We start from the raw sequence: 14,392 nt of genomic DNA, 5'->3' as shown, positions 1-14,392 counted from the left end.
AATACCTAGTGTAATGCATCCGCTATGCGAAAAACATGGCTCGAACCCAATGCCGAATTTTCACATTTTGAATTTATCTTAATTATGTTCAAATTATAATTATGTAGAGCTCATCGCAATGTGGATTTGAATTATATCATTGGAAGTCAATCTTAATGAAATATAAAAATTAATAATATTTAAATTGGCTATTTATATCAATGGCTAATTCCAAAAAAAAAAAACACCAACTTTATCTTGAATTACAATTCTGGGATGAACTTTATTTTGTCTCGATAAAAAGCACCAATTTATACTCGAGTCCCAGACCTGGCTCCCATGATGTGAAATTTTCAAATTATTCGGACCAAATTTGAGATTTAAGTGAAAGTTAGTGATGTTTAATGAGGCAATAAAAATTCGAGCCATAATTATCACTCAAAGTCAAATTTGTGCCTTTAATTGAATATAAAATTGTGCTGGTTAGTTGGACATCATTAACAAAGATATCATCTTCAATTTTACATGCTTAACTCGAGTTTAGTATATTCACACAATGTAATTGTTGTAGCGCCGTACTAAAAGGAAATAATTACCAAAAAAGTGTCATAATTTATTGTACTGATGCCAATTCAATTTTAAATTTTTTAGTTTGATCAGTTTAGTACTAAATCGCTTAACGATTTGCCAATGTAGATTTTCCAGCCAATTTTGGCATGATATCTTTGGCGTGGACAATTTTTGCACTTTTTAAAAAGATTATGATTTTTTTATTTTTTTATTTTTAGAAAAAAGGAAAATTGCAAAAAATTATAAAAATTGTCCACGTTAGCGCCGATCGTGCCACGTAAGACTGCCAACATCCACTCTAGCGATTTCGAGCCAAAATTAGCCAAAATAATTACATTGGCAAATCACCAAAAAATTTAAGACTAATTTGGTCAAATTAAAAAGTTTAGGACTGAATCGTCAAAAGATTTAAGATCAAATTGGTCAAAATTGACCAGAAGAATTTCCGCGAGTACGTATATGCCTTTTTTTTTTTTGTAATCATCCCTACTAAAAGTCGATATTTTTTTAACAAAAAAAAGTTTTGCAGAAGAATTAAAAAAAAGTCAAATTAGAAAACTGGAACAACAAAGAAAGAGACTCCGGAGAAAAGGAGAGAGAGAGAGAGAGAGAGCACAACGTGGGTGGGGAATCCCACATCCTCGGAGCGGGTGAAGGCTGTCTGGGGAGTGTCGGCCACCGTATCCAGGTGTTATGGAAATTGACCAAAATTCATTAAAAGAATAATAATCATGACTTGATTGCACAAATTTAAATATTTAGGATTCGATTGCACGTTATGCCACGCGTTTATAAGTTTTGTTATTCGGTTTACCAAATCATCGATGTGGCAAAACTTCGAGAGGGTGATTGCCAAAATCTACGCCTATAATCAATCTAGGTCTCTTAATCAATCGAGCACATAATAGCAGTGAGGATATGAAAGTTGAGCTAGAGAAAGGTGTCGGGTTCATGTTGTGCGCGCTCTCGAGAGAGAGAGAGAGGATGCGCTCGCTCTCAGTTTCATTCATTGATTGAAGATTCTACGCAACTTGCAGCTGCAATATGCACGGGCCTTTCTGCTTAGTATACATGAGGAATTGGCTCTGCTACGTTAGTCCGTCTTTCATCTATGTATTTTTTTTTTTTTTGGTAACCCGGGAACCCCCCGCACGGCCGACAGCCGAGGAGGTAATTAAACCCGGGGTGACGCTAGCGCAGGACCCACCACCACGGCGTCACGCTTAAGAATCCCTAACGCCAGCGCTGGGATTCGAACTCCTACCCTTTGTGGGGGGAGGGGAGCCCGAAGCCAGCGCAGCCGCTGAGGGCGGTGGTCTTTCATCTATGTATTATTCATCAGCTTCTCCCGAAAATCCGGTTTTTAAGGCGTTGGTTCTATGCTTGGATCGGACCAAAAACGTCTCAAAATGCTTCCCGAAAATACTATCGAGCATCGACAGAACGTCGAACACCACGAGATAGATCGATACAGATTTCGAATTTGGACAACTTCAGCCACACAAGAGAACCGAAACCGATACAAAGATCGGTCCCTGGCTGCGCATGTGATCTTCTCAGGCGCTCGAGTTCATCAGGGGCTCTCTCAGCTGCTCTGTGGATGCACTCTTGTAGGAGAAGTACAATGCCAGCTGACTTATTCCCAGGATCGTCCCGATTCCGTTCGGAAACTGTACATAATACCGGAAATGTCAGATCCTTTCCCCGATCGCAGCGGCTGAATATGCAGGATATCGCGAAAACAGCAGGAAGTGAATTGGTATGACGGAGATGGGAACTCACGTAAATGAATGGATCGGCTTTGAGCAATCCGTAAGCGAGGAAAGAGAGGCTCGTCAGAGAGGTCGAGAAAGAGAGATAGAAAGGCATGTACTCGACGCTCCTCGTCCTGATCACCAACTTCTGCAAAAGAAAAGCCGATCGTGGGGAATTAGGAATCGTGCCGTTTGATGTCGGTTCGCACGACTACTTCGATGGACTTACGATGATGAAGAGGGGCGACACGAACATGGAAATAATGGAAGCGACACTTAGGTACCCGACGAAAATCTGCCGCGAGCGCAAATCGGGGAACTGCAAGCTTACGAACACCACGGCTAGGAAGAGCATAAGTACTGATATGCTTAGTCCCAACATCTTCAGCTGTAGCAGTCACCAAGAAATCGGTAAGAGTCACGCAGAAGCAGCAGAACATATATCGACCGAGCAATGCCCAGACGAAAATCTTTTCGATAGATCAGCACGTAACGGATGCAACAGGCTCGATCGATCATAAACCCGACAACATTTAAACAGGTTTTTCCGAGGTGTGATTGGTCGGATCTATTAGACTTAATTTGGGGGATTAATCTCTCGTGGGGGCGAGCAATTTACCTTCTTGGCTTTACTGGCATACGCGATGAAGACGATTAAGTAGGACGCCTGGAAAACAACCCCGATCGCATTGACGGTCGCGATCATTATAACGCCGGGCGACACGAGTGGCAAGCCGTACCACAGACATATCAAGCAATTCAAGAGCGTGTATAGGTAAGGCGATCCCGAGAACTGCTCGGTGGACCGGTTACGAACAATCCTTCGAAATGTCGGTCTGCAGGTCATCACAACCAATGTTTGCAGTGAATCGAAATTATCGGAATCATATCCATAACTGAAGTGCTTATTATGTTAACAGCTTACATTGGGGACATGAACAGTACGAGGGCGAAGACGTTTCCTGCGATTCACGCCGAGAGAAATTAGAGACAACGAATTCACAATTCATATTAGTCTCGATCGAAATGGCATCTCGGAGGGGGGCAATTGTTTCCAGTACAAATGATTCGGTTGCAGATGCACGGAGTGCCCACAAATTAGCAGAAGAGCAATTTGCTTTCCAATTCAAACTACTTAAAACAAGTAGGAACCCGAGATTTCTCTAGTGTTCATCATGGAAGCAGAATGAACCAACAGATCTAATCTAGGATGACCCGCCAGAACTCTCGGAGATCACATTCGCATCGATCGATTCATGAAGAGAGGAACAATCTAAAGCCGAAACCCTCTTTGTAATTCAATTTTACACAATGCGATTTCCCCACATCATTTCAGTTCTATCAGCCTTTTGATCAACTCCCTACCAGTAGTAGCAAAAGAAGGTTTTATAGAGTAATAGATGAAGTGAACCTCGTGCATATGTACCTGCAACTCCTGCTGCATCGCTGCATATGGAATTTGCAGAGAGACCCGAATTGGACAGCATCTACGCAAATATCCACCTCTCTCTCTCTCTCTCTCTCTCTCTCTCTCTCTCTCTCTCTCTCTCTCTCGTGTGTGTGTTTGTACATAAATTGCACAAGGAAAAAGCATTTATACACAAAAGTTCTCATGTTTCCTCAGGCGACAAGAGTGACGAGAACGTTTCTCTTGGATGTTTGTGGGCACTTCTTATTATTATGGCTGTGGATGAGCAATCGCTCAGTGCGGACGTGGGACAACTGCTCCGTGACATATGCACCACAAATTAAAAGCTACACTACCAGAAAAAAAGCATCTTTAACATGAATCCTGAAGCCAATAATTCCTTTTTCTCGTGTGTGTTGCACGTTGTTGGACTATAAGTAGTGCTTTAAATGAGTGGATCAGACTCGACAACCAGGAGCAAGTTGCTTAGAAACCATTCGATATAATCGTGGCCGAACTAAGATTGCGATGCACAGTAATTGTGATGCGAAGTCTCGGGACTTATATGTTTGGTAATATATGTTTGGTAAGCTGCAATACCTTCGAACTAGATGAAGTAGCTTCTTAAGAATCGTTATAAACCATCGCTGTTTTGGCAAACACCCGGTAAAAGCCGCAATACCCATTTTCACGGCAAGAACTGGTTTGGGTTGGTTGTACCGAATTACATCTTAGTAAGCCATCTTAGTAAATTCATTCTTCTATGGAAGATTATGTCATTTTTGGTGAAAGCCATTGAGGGGATAACTTCAAATTGAGCCACTTCGGATTGGCACAAGCTCAAGGGGCAAGTCACCCACCACAAAACTAGTGCTTCAATAGCCATTAATATCCATGATTCCCACATCAATTAAGCCATTTATTTCACGTGCTTCTCCGTAAATGGCTTCCTCATTTCTCAACCACTTGAATGATTGGCCCCATGCATCATGGATATTAATGGCTAATTGAAGCACGATGCGACAACACAGTAAGTTTTGAAGATGATGAAGAGGAGGAGGACCGACGACGGGCATTGTCGACCTAAGGACCACATAAGCAAACATTGTTTTTTTTTTTTCCGAATAATTATTCATTAAACAGAAAATATAGTATAGGTATTATAATTGCCAACCAATTGAATGAACGTTGAACTTTACATCCTGCGTATTTGATAACTATATTCATCTGTGGATGATAAGTAGTGCAATTATAATAATTACATCCGTTCCGTTTCGAGTTCTCAAAGTATAATTTTTCTTCCTTTCTTAATCACGAATATATCAATCCCCTATGAGATTCGAACTTGCCGTTCGTTTTGTGGACGACGTTTCCCAATCATTTTATCCATTACCCTTTTGGGTTACTGTTATCAGCTTTGGTGTTGCGTTTTGACGATAATGAATTGTGAATTTTTTTACGTGGTTTCGAGTATATCCGGAGCTAGCTTTTTATTGACAATGAGTGTTCAGGCCTCTTGCCTCCTATTTTCCTCTAATTTTAGTAAATAAAATTGTATTTTGGGACACTGTTGTGATCTTAATGAAATGAATTCTCGATCGTTTGCTGACAAAGGACAAAATACGTGTTGTGATGAAAAATACGTGTTGTGATTGCAATGAAATCACTCAAACCTTTTTGTGAGATATCTTAATATATACTAGAAATACGTTTTACAACACTTTACCCTTTGAATTTAATGGAAAAAAAGGCTTTTAACTCTCACAAAACGTTGCAAAATACAATTTCTTTTTAATCTCCAAGTGAAAATGCCGTAAATACTAAAATTTTCCTTTTCTGGGGTTTTAAAACGTTATGCAGAAATCGATTAGTTAATAATAAATATAACAAAATGGGTATTTATTTAATCTCACGACATCAATATATTAGAAATGGTTAATAATTATTTCACCCACCCATCGGTGGCCGCGTTGGTTTGCGCTCAGTTCCTTTCACGAGAGGTCTTAGGTTCAAACTTGCCCATCGGTGATTTAAGTGGGGGGTCGTGGCGGTGGGATGCTGCGCTAGCCCCCCTCGAGGACTAGTCGGGCATCACCGCCGATTTGAGCCCTAGCTCGCCGGTCGCGCGGACACCTCGGTTATAAAAATAAAATAAAATATATATATATATATATATATATATATATATATATATATATATATATTAGAAAAAAATAATCAAGCACAAAAACCCATTTCGAAGGAAAAAAAGAAAAAAGAAAAAAAAAAGACCAAAGAAATTAGAAAAAAAAAAATCCCTTTTTACCAACACGATTTCGCACTACCGCCAAAAGCTCAAAAGTTTCCCGCCTTCCTTCCTTCCTTCGCCGTCGCGGCAACGCTGCACCCGCCATAGATTGGAGCGTTAGAGCTCTCTCTCTATCTCTCTCTCTCTCTCTCTCTCTCTCTCAAAACTCTGATAGGGGAGGAAGAAAGAAAGCTTCGGGAGAGAACAAGAGATATGGGGATACAGGGTCTCTTGCCGCTGTTGAAGTCGATCATGGCGCCGGTCCACGTGAGGGAGCTGGAGGGCTGCTCGGTCGCCGTCGACACCTATTCCTGGCTCCACAAGGGCGCTCTCTCTTGCAGCAGGGAGCTCTGTAACGGGTTGCCCACCACCAGGTCAGTCTCGCATTCCCCCTGAATTTATCACGTTTCTTGTCCGTGATCGGAAATGGGATGATGGGTCGTCTTTTCCCCGGTTTGATATGCACTACACATCACGAACGGAAGAAACCCTTTTCTTCTCAATCGGTTTGGAGTTCATGTGGGTTCTTGTGAAATTCGAGGGGAGAGGAAATGAAGGAAATTTGATGATTGCCCTTTTGATCTGAGTGATTAGTTCGATTGGTCTTAGCTATCTATACAGAAAGCGGTATAAGTTGGCTCAATTTGAAGGTGACTTGTCTCATCTACTTTTTCTGCCTCGTGAGTTTGGTGGCCAGAAGTGCTATGGTTGGTAATTGGGTGTCGTAAGAAAGTGAAGTTCTTGAATCTGAAATTGAAAGATGGCCAATCGGCGACTTTTCCCGTTTCGACTTTATGCTTGAGCAAGAATGTTCAGTGCGTCATGAAATTAGCTGTGAGAGATATGCAGCCGGAAAATTTTTGTATTTAGTATTGCTCGCAATAAACACATCAAGTGCCATGGTTTAGTTAGTTCTAGATGTCCTACTTTATTCACGCTTCAGTGGTGTTTGATTCTCAGGCACATTGAGTACTGCATGCGCAGAGTGAATTTGCTCCGGCATTATGGAGTAAAACCAGTTCTTGTTTTCGATGGAGGTCTCCTACCGATGAAGATTGAACAGGAGAACAAGCGTGGAAGGTATGTTTTTTTAGCTCTTCAGCAGAATCATTTACATTTAAATTCAAATCCAAAATTTTCAATTGTTTTTTCGAATCTTTAGTGTGTTCACTTGTCTACTTATGTTATTGGTTTAGAGCAAATCTTAAACAATAAATAGTGTTTCCTTTGTACAAGATAGGAGCCTCTCCTCCCTCAAACGTTAGAGCCTATCTAAATAGAATTAAACTTCTGTTTGTCTAGGCATCCCCTCTTCACTTTTTTATGTGACCCAAGTTCCTAAATATCCAAATTGGAAGGGCTCGGTCAATGACTTCTGTTATTTTAGGGAAGGTCCAGATGTTTCCAAGTTTTGTAATCATGTGTAGAGTCACTAAAGAACTAGAACTACTTTGCTTACGTAGGTCCAGGAAGGAAAATCTTGCTCGTGCTATTGAGCATGAGTCAAATGGAAATCATGCTGCTGCTTATGAGTGCTATCAAAAAGCAGTAGACATCACCCCTTCCATGGCACACGAGCTAATCCAGGTATGAAGAATACAATGTGTGGTTAAAGTAAAGTTCATTGCTGAGGAATTTATCACGTCTTGATTGGCATGGTTGCTTGCGGAAGGTCTTAAAGCAGGAGAGCATTTCTTATGTTGTTGCCCCTTACGAGGCGGATGCTCAGATGACTTTCTTGGCAGTCAGTAAACAGGTCGGTGCTGTGATCACAGAGGATTCAGATCTTATACCATTTGGCTGTCCCAGAGTAAGTTATCCAGTAGCTGCTTCTTGCTATATCTTAGGCATTACAACACGCAACCACTAAGCAAATTATAACATTTTTGACCCACTTAGTGTTTTCTGTGGTTGTATATATTTAATTTTTCAGATAATCTTCAAAATGGACAAGTTTGGCGAAGGTGTTGAGTTCCAGTACTCCAAGCTACATCAGAACAGGGAGCTCAGTTTTGTTGGATTTACTAAGCAGATGGTTCTTGAGATGTGCATATTGAGCGGGTGTGACTACTTGCAATCACTCCCTGGCATGGGTTTGAAAACAGCGCATGCACACATCAAAAAATTCAAAACTTATGATAAAGTGAGCATTCATTTTGTTATATGTTTTTCTATCACTTTCTTTGTAACTCTCCAACATGCATTGGATACAGGTGATTAAGCACTTGAAATATACCGGTGTTTCAGTTCCTCCAAGTTATGAAGAATTATTCCAAAAGGCCATTTTGACTTTCCAGCATCAACGGGTCTATGATCCGATTAATGAAGCCATTGTATATCTATATGATATATCGAATGTTGCTGATGATGAGTTGGAGTTTCTAGGACCATATCCTTTTTATGGAACTAATTTGGATATTTAGTTTATTATATTAGCTTGTTATGGATAATATGCAATTTAAACAAAACCTTAACTGGAAATACATCAATACCGCAAGATGTGGCCAGAGGTATTGCAGAAGGGGATCTCGATCCATTTACCAAAGTTCCATTTCAGGTATAATATTTATTCATTATGTTTGTTTTGCACTTCTCTTCTCCTCTTCAGATTTCTTCTGAAGTGCCTAAAACTACTGGATTCCTGTACATTTAAGGAATATAATGCCATAAATACCATTCCCCTATATTCAGAAAGCCAGCTGATTGAGGAAATAGTTCAATTTAGAAAGAAGTTCCCTGAGCAGATACAGCATTTAAAGTGATCTTCCGAAAGCTGACTGAGGTTGAAGCTTGACTGGGAGATATTTGATAAGTTAGATAATTCAAGGAGACATCTTCCCAATGAAACGTAGAACAATAGGAAGATTTACATAAAGATTTTCTGAACATCTTTTCAGCCTTCGTGACTTGAAAGTAATCCTTTGTTTACTTCACATTCTTTTTTCTTTTTTTGAATGCTTAAGGCTGTATAACTAAAAGCATTGGGGCTAGAAACTTTTGTTTTACTGAGGTAAAAGTCCTTTTCTTGACACTATTTACCATGATCTTTTGGCTGCAAGACTGTTATTTTCTAGACACATCACATCTGAAGTTCATAGGAATTCAAAGGTTCTCATGTAATGTGAATAATTCAATGTATGAAGTTTTATTAACTTGAAGGATAGTGACGATGAGGACCTTTGGTTCTGGAGCAAAATTTCATAGTGAGAATTTGAAAGAATGGTTTCGTAACACAAGATAGTAAGGTTTGGTAGTCTTCTGCAATTACATGCACTATCTTAATTCCATACACAACAGTATAAAGTTGACTATGGTGAAATACGAAAAGTACGTGTTCAAGAAATTAAGTGGGGGAACTTGTTATTACTATGTTGTCAATAAAGTTTGGATTGGCTGGTAGAATTATCTCATAACTAGATTAAGATAACCACGTAAAATAGTTGATGGACATCCCCTGCATATTTCAATGCGTTGACTAATACATTTAAGCTTAGTTTTGATTTTTGATACCATAAGTAAGAGGTCAATGGTGCGTACTCGATAATGCTTGAATTACTTCACATTGTTCCAAGTTTTGACAGGGCAGGGATGTTAGCGCCATGGTGATTGAGAAAGCACAATATTTGAAACTTTTCAAGCCCAAAGGTGAAAAGAAGAAGCTAGACTTACCTGCACAGAAGAATGTCCTGACAAAATATTTTTGTATCCTCTTAAAACCCCAATTTTTGTGATTACCTTTTCTTTCTTACATGCATTTATTTTCTATAAGTATAATTTGATGCTTTGCCTTATTACAAATGCTTTGTGCAGTTAGATAGTGCCTGACAATATTTTCTCTGAACTGAAGTCGCAGAAAAATTAAAATGACTGTTGGAAGCGAGTGAGCTTAGCAAAGTTTAATGACAAGCCAATTATGTGCCCTATCACTTAGACTGATTGCCACTTTGACTTGCCTTTCATTTACTTGACATGGATTGCCAATCTCCTAGTCCATGAGGAAAGGAAATATGTTCCCTCTTTTCTCCAACCAATCAATCCTGTTGTGCCAACAAATATAGGAAGCTATCAGAGATCAGGAGACTTTCTCAGCTGCTAAGAACTTAAGACCAGTCATAAACTACTCTTCCCACAATTGGGGCCTCTTACAAACTTGCGTGGCCCTAAACTATTCACAATATTATTGTTGAGATAATGCTAGGATCAACCCCCCTGCACCTACAATTAAAGGATAAGATACATGGCCCACTGATCGCAGTGGCTTCTGAGTCTATATATTGCTTGATGTTCTGGGCTCTAACATGACTGAATGAGATGCAAGTAGCTTAGAGATTGCATATCTTTGAGAGAAACTGTTGAAACTTCTTTTAGTAATTGTATGCATGACCTGCATCATGTGTGACAAATGTCTCATAAAGAGGTACTTCGAATTAGAAGCGGGAATCTCTATTGATCGAATCTATGTTAGGTTTGCAATTATAACTGAATCACAGCATCAGGAAAATGAGTCAGGCTTAAAGATATCTTTCTTTTGTTCTTCCACGCTTTGAAAATTGACACGGACCCCTTTAGATGGTTTTGCGCAAGATCTTTAAAGGTCATCCTCATTTGGCTATGGTACAAAAGTATTCCTTAATTTATTAAGGCTTCGCATCTCTTGAAACAAAGAGGGATTTCAAGGCTCCTAGAGCTACCTCTAACCAGTCAAGTCCAGTGGATAACCTTTCTCAGAGTTTCAGTGAACACAATTCTGAGGAGGCTCTGGCTGATACGAGCCATTGTCAACCGTCTGAGCTCCATGAAGTAAGCAGATGATTTGTCCTTGGAACTACACCTTTTTTGCCTGAATGATACACCACAAATATTGTGAATAGTTGTGAATGCATACTTAGTCTAAAACAAACATGTTTGAAGATAGTTGATTTCCTCAAACTTTGTTCAATTAGGAAGAAGATGGTTTCCCACGAGAAGTTCCAGAGGCAACAGGATTAATGGAAAGTGGTAAGCCCAAAGCCGATCGTGGCCATACGATTCTGATATGTGCAGGTATGTTGTCATGAATTGGCTTCCATTGTCTACATTGTCAGTAATTAAAAAATTGCAGGTACATTGGACGAGGTTGGAAGACCAGGGCTCTCATTACTACAACAATCCAGGCTTCCGATTCATAAACCTTGTATATCATCGAAGGAGCATCAACCCAAAAGCCCTATAGACAGAGTTGATGAAAAAACATGGAAAGAGCACAAAAACCCTATTGTAAGGAGTTCCTACTTTGAGCATCAGTTTGTAAATGAAACTAATAGAGACAAGGAACGAGAAGATACCCTGGTTGGAAGTGATCCCACAAGTGTCGGAGGGACTGTTTGTGTGAAAGGAATGATAATAAAAAAGAAGACCAACCCTGATGACACGGCTGAAAATGTAGGTGTAAACAGCATCGAGGATAAAACAAGAAAAGACGACAGAGAGGTCATCGTAAGGAGCTCTTATTTCAAGCATCATGCTGCGAAGGAAACTAATAGAGATGATGGGAAAGAAAATATTCTGGTTAAGAGTGATCATCCAATCAGTCTAGGTGAGACTGACTTTACGAAGCGAGTGATCATGAAGGGGAAAACCTCCCTTGATGATATATCGCAAAAAGTAGGTGTAAACGGAATCGAGGAAAAAGCCAGAAGAGAGAACAGAAAGGTTATTATAAGGAGCTCCTATTTCAAGCATCAGTCTGCAAATGATACCGATAAAGATGACGAAAAAGAAAATATCCCAGTTGAAAGTGATCAACCCATCAATCCAGGCGAGACTGACTTTTTGAAAGGAAGGATCATCAAGAGGAAGACCTCCCTTGATGGCACAGTGGAAAAAGTAGGTGCAGTCTGCTTTCTACAAAACTTCTAGCAACGCAGCAAGATAGCTTTCTTAACTGCTGTGTCCTGTTTTTCCTTGTCTCAGGAGAGCTCCCAGCAAAAGCGTATGCATGTGGATGATTCTGTTGTCGATGATGGTACGTTGTCAACTGAAAATGCGTTATTAATATGAGAACTTGTTTAGCAATTTTCTTGGTTCTTAATCTTAACATACTATCATGTTTGGCATAAATATAGATTGATGTTGGTAGATATTGTACAAGATACTGATTTCACAGAATTAAGGATGAAATTGGGAATGCCATTTATTATCTAATGGATGAAGATGCATGCGTTAACATGACAAAGCCAAACTGCATTTCCTTTGTAGGGCTAAGCTGAGCTTCTAATTGGTTTGCAACATTCAAGCCTTTGGGTGTACATGAAATAAAGTCGATATCACCGGGAAGCTTGCAAAATCTTTGGGTTATGCCACGTATCAAGAGGAACCATAATATTGACTCTACAAGTTGCAATGCATTTTAGCTCTGAAAAAAGGCCTCCTGGTTTAGCAGTGAGCTACAGTCCATTCTTAGGCTCATACTCTGGTTAATTGAATTCTAAATCCATGACTCATCTGCATGTACTTTGATTTTGAAAGTGAAGGCTCTTCATCAGAGGGTTATCATTATTTGGTAGTCCACCTTTATTTTGAAAGTAGATGCTTACCATTATTTGGTAGTCCACCTTTCTTTTGGTTCTGTGGTGGCCTCTTTGGCATTTTGGAGACTACATGTTTTAAAAGTTCCCTCAGGATGATGTTAGAAATTTGATGCATCTCTTGGCTTCAGGTAATCATGCCCCTGCCCCTGGATCAGAGAAGTCATTCACTGGTTCTGAAGAAAAATTTGGAGCTGACGTCTCTCATTTGGGCCGCTATTCTGACATAGCAGAAGAATCATTAGAGAGATTCGTCTCGGTAATATCGTCGTTTAGATTCACTGGTTCTGGTTCTCGTGCCAGTGGTCTCCGTGCCCCTCTGAAGGATGTGCACAACACATGTACAAATAGGTGAGAGGATGACAGCATAGAGATTCTCTACTTTTCCGAGCTCTTAGTTGGTTATCCCTCATTGATTTCGTTCAATAGTAGGTCCACTACTGCCCCAGATTTCAGTCAGTTTGCATATGTGGCGAAGAACAGGAAGCCCATGATTCCAACCCGCAGGAGCTGATTGTGGGCAGTATATTGCGATGTAGATAGTTGCATCTGCTGAACTCCTAGTCAATACGATAGTTGCAGCTGTTATATTGCCCAGGCATGGCCAATCAAAGTGAACATCCGCTTGTGTTTTATAATAATGTGTGAACTATGCTTGTTCTAATCCTTTGCCATCCAACTGTTATGAGCAGGGTCGATCCAGTAACGTGTTTTGCACGAGTCAAAATCATCAGCGACGTTGCTATTCTTGCATCATGTCCATCATCTTCGATGCTGTAAATCAAGATGTTACTCCCTCATTTCGAGGCGGTGGAGGGACGGCCTCGAGGTTGATTTTTTGTTTTTTCCCGATATGTTGGTTGATCGTTTTTGTGGGAGGAGATCCATTTCATCAGGTCAAACTAGCATTCTAAAATTGCTAGACACCTTTTGTTCATATTTTGATTTCCGGATCACTTTGATTGGGATCATCTTTCGGATTTCATTCCAGAAAAGGCTCGAATATCTTGAGCCACAAAGTTCTGATGGACTGGGTTACGTGATCAGTTTTGCTTTCCTGATTGCAAGTGGCAATGTGGGATTCACAATCACAGAGGGTTATCTACAATTTTTGCAGGGAATTTTATTGTGGAACATGTCAATTAGCCACACGGCAAGAATTGGCTATTCATTCTCTTTTCCACTTTATCTAAAAGCCTTGAGTTATTTTTTTTTAGCCAACAACACTTCATAGTCATTTTAGTAAGAAAAAAAATGTAATTGAGTTTTAAAATTTTCAAAGAGCGCAATTAACTGAAGGATTTGATTAGATCAATTTGATAAGTTTTAGGATTTGATTGCACTTTCTGAAAGTTTTAGGATTCGATTATACTTTCATGATAAATTTTAAGATTTCCAATTCACTTTTGCCAAAAGATAATAAACAAATATAAACTAGAAAATTCTAACTAATTGGTAACTATTGCATTGGATATAATCAACAAGATTCTACTACGTATAAAGAAATAACATCAACATCCTATATTCACAATCTAATTCAAAAACCAACTATTTTTCTAATAAATCAGCAACAAATCTCGACATCTTAATGGCTTCGACGTCGTACACCGTCACTAGGAAAAAACTTGACCTCGAGTTTTAAAATGTTGGATTGTTCCATCACACAAACATCTGTCAATCTACATAGGCTTTGGATCAACATCTTCAAAGGCAGCAACTTTCCATTGCTTTAGAAAATATTCCACCGAAACTCAACAAGTGAATACGCAACTCAATCTTCATATTCTTTTAGGGAAAAATACCAAATAAGGGTCTCAAGTGGACCTTG

The 14,392-nt window shown here is 39.6% G+C and overlaps 2 protein-coding genes across 4 annotated transcripts; one reads left to right on the top strand and one right to left on the bottom strand.

Moving 5' to 3' along the window:
• Positions 1-1,953: 1,953 nt before the first annotated feature.
• LOC115682054 (bidirectional sugar transporter SWEET2a-like) lies at positions 1,954-3,868 on the bottom strand. Its single transcript, XM_030606191.2, has 6 exons — positions 3,730-3,868; positions 3,229-3,265; positions 2,923-3,139; positions 2,533-2,691; positions 2,332-2,451; positions 1,954-2,219 (listed from the first exon to the last, which is right to left on the bottom strand). Exons 1-6 carry the CDS (start codon positions 3,788-3,790, stop codon positions 2,106-2,108), a joined length of 708 nt encoding a protein of 235 aa, XP_030462051.1. The 5' UTR covers positions 3,791-3,868; the 3' UTR covers positions 1,954-2,105.
• A 2,328-nt stretch (positions 3,869-6,196) lies between these two features.
• On the top strand, positions 6,197-13,733 carry LOC115682126 (exonuclease 1). 3 transcript variants are annotated; one of them, XM_056319555.1, is made up of 14 exons: positions 6,197-6,372; positions 6,959-7,078; positions 7,462-7,585; positions 7,671-7,808; positions 7,932-8,141; positions 8,212-8,389; positions 8,485-8,555; positions 9,580-9,700; positions 10,641-10,798; positions 10,942-10,996; positions 11,100-11,863; positions 11,951-12,002; positions 12,696-12,915; positions 12,994-13,733. In XM_056319555.1, exons 1-14 carry the CDS (start codon positions 6,212-6,214, stop codon positions 13,076-13,078), a joined length of 2,457 nt encoding a protein of 818 aa, XP_056175530.1. In that variant the 5' UTR covers positions 6,197-6,211; the 3' UTR covers positions 13,079-13,733. The 3 variants fall into 3 exon arrangements, with proteins under 3 accessions (XP_056175530.1, XP_056175529.1, XP_056175528.1); XM_056319554.1 differs by having other exon boundaries at positions 10,942-11,041; positions 12,997-13,733; XM_056319553.1 differs by having other exon boundaries at positions 10,942-11,041.
• The last annotated feature ends 659 nt before the right edge of the window (positions 13,734-14,392 follow it).

The sequence above is a fragment of the Syzygium oleosum genome, unplaced genomic scaffold (genome assembly GCF_021117445.2).
Source record: "Syzygium oleosum isolate NSW1041296 unplaced genomic scaffold, Sole_v2.1 Sole_v2.18, whole genome shotgun sequence".
Lineage (NCBI taxonomy): Eukaryota > Viridiplantae > Streptophyta > Magnoliopsida > Myrtales > Myrtaceae > Syzygium > Syzygium oleosum.
The sequence above is the reverse complement of the archived record's forward strand: the minus strand, read 5'-3'. Positions and strand labels throughout refer to the sequence as shown.

What these genes read in the sequence shown, in the direction of transcription:
- LOC115682054 (XM_030606191.2), bottom strand. Translation starts at nt 3,790, where the DNA reads ATGCTGTCCAATTCGGGTCTCTCTGCAAATTCCATATGCAGCGATGCA. An exon ending in CGATGCAGCAGGAGTTGCAG is followed by an intron (nt 3,266 to 3,729) that starts GTACATATGCAC and finishes CGTGAATCGCAG; the next exon opens with GAAACGTCTTCGCCCTCGTA. An exon ending in ATGCCAGTAAAGCCAAGAAG is followed by an intron (nt 2,692 to 2,922) that starts GTAAATTGCTCG and finishes TGACTGCTACAG; the next exon opens with CTGAAGATGTTGGGACTAAG.
- LOC115682126 (XM_056319553.1), top strand. Translation starts at nt 6,212, where the DNA reads ATGGGGATACAGGGTCTCTTGCCGCTGTTGAAGTCGATCATGGCGCCG. An exon ending in CAGGAGAACAAGCGTGGAAG is followed by an intron (nt 7,079 to 7,461) that starts GTATGTTTTTTT and finishes TTGCTTACGTAG; the next exon opens with GTCCAGGAAGGAAAATCTTG. An exon ending in TGGCACACGAGCTAATCCAG is followed by an intron (nt 7,586 to 7,670) that starts GTATGAAGAATA and finishes TGCTTGCGGAAG; the next exon opens with GTCTTAAAGCAGGAGAGCAT.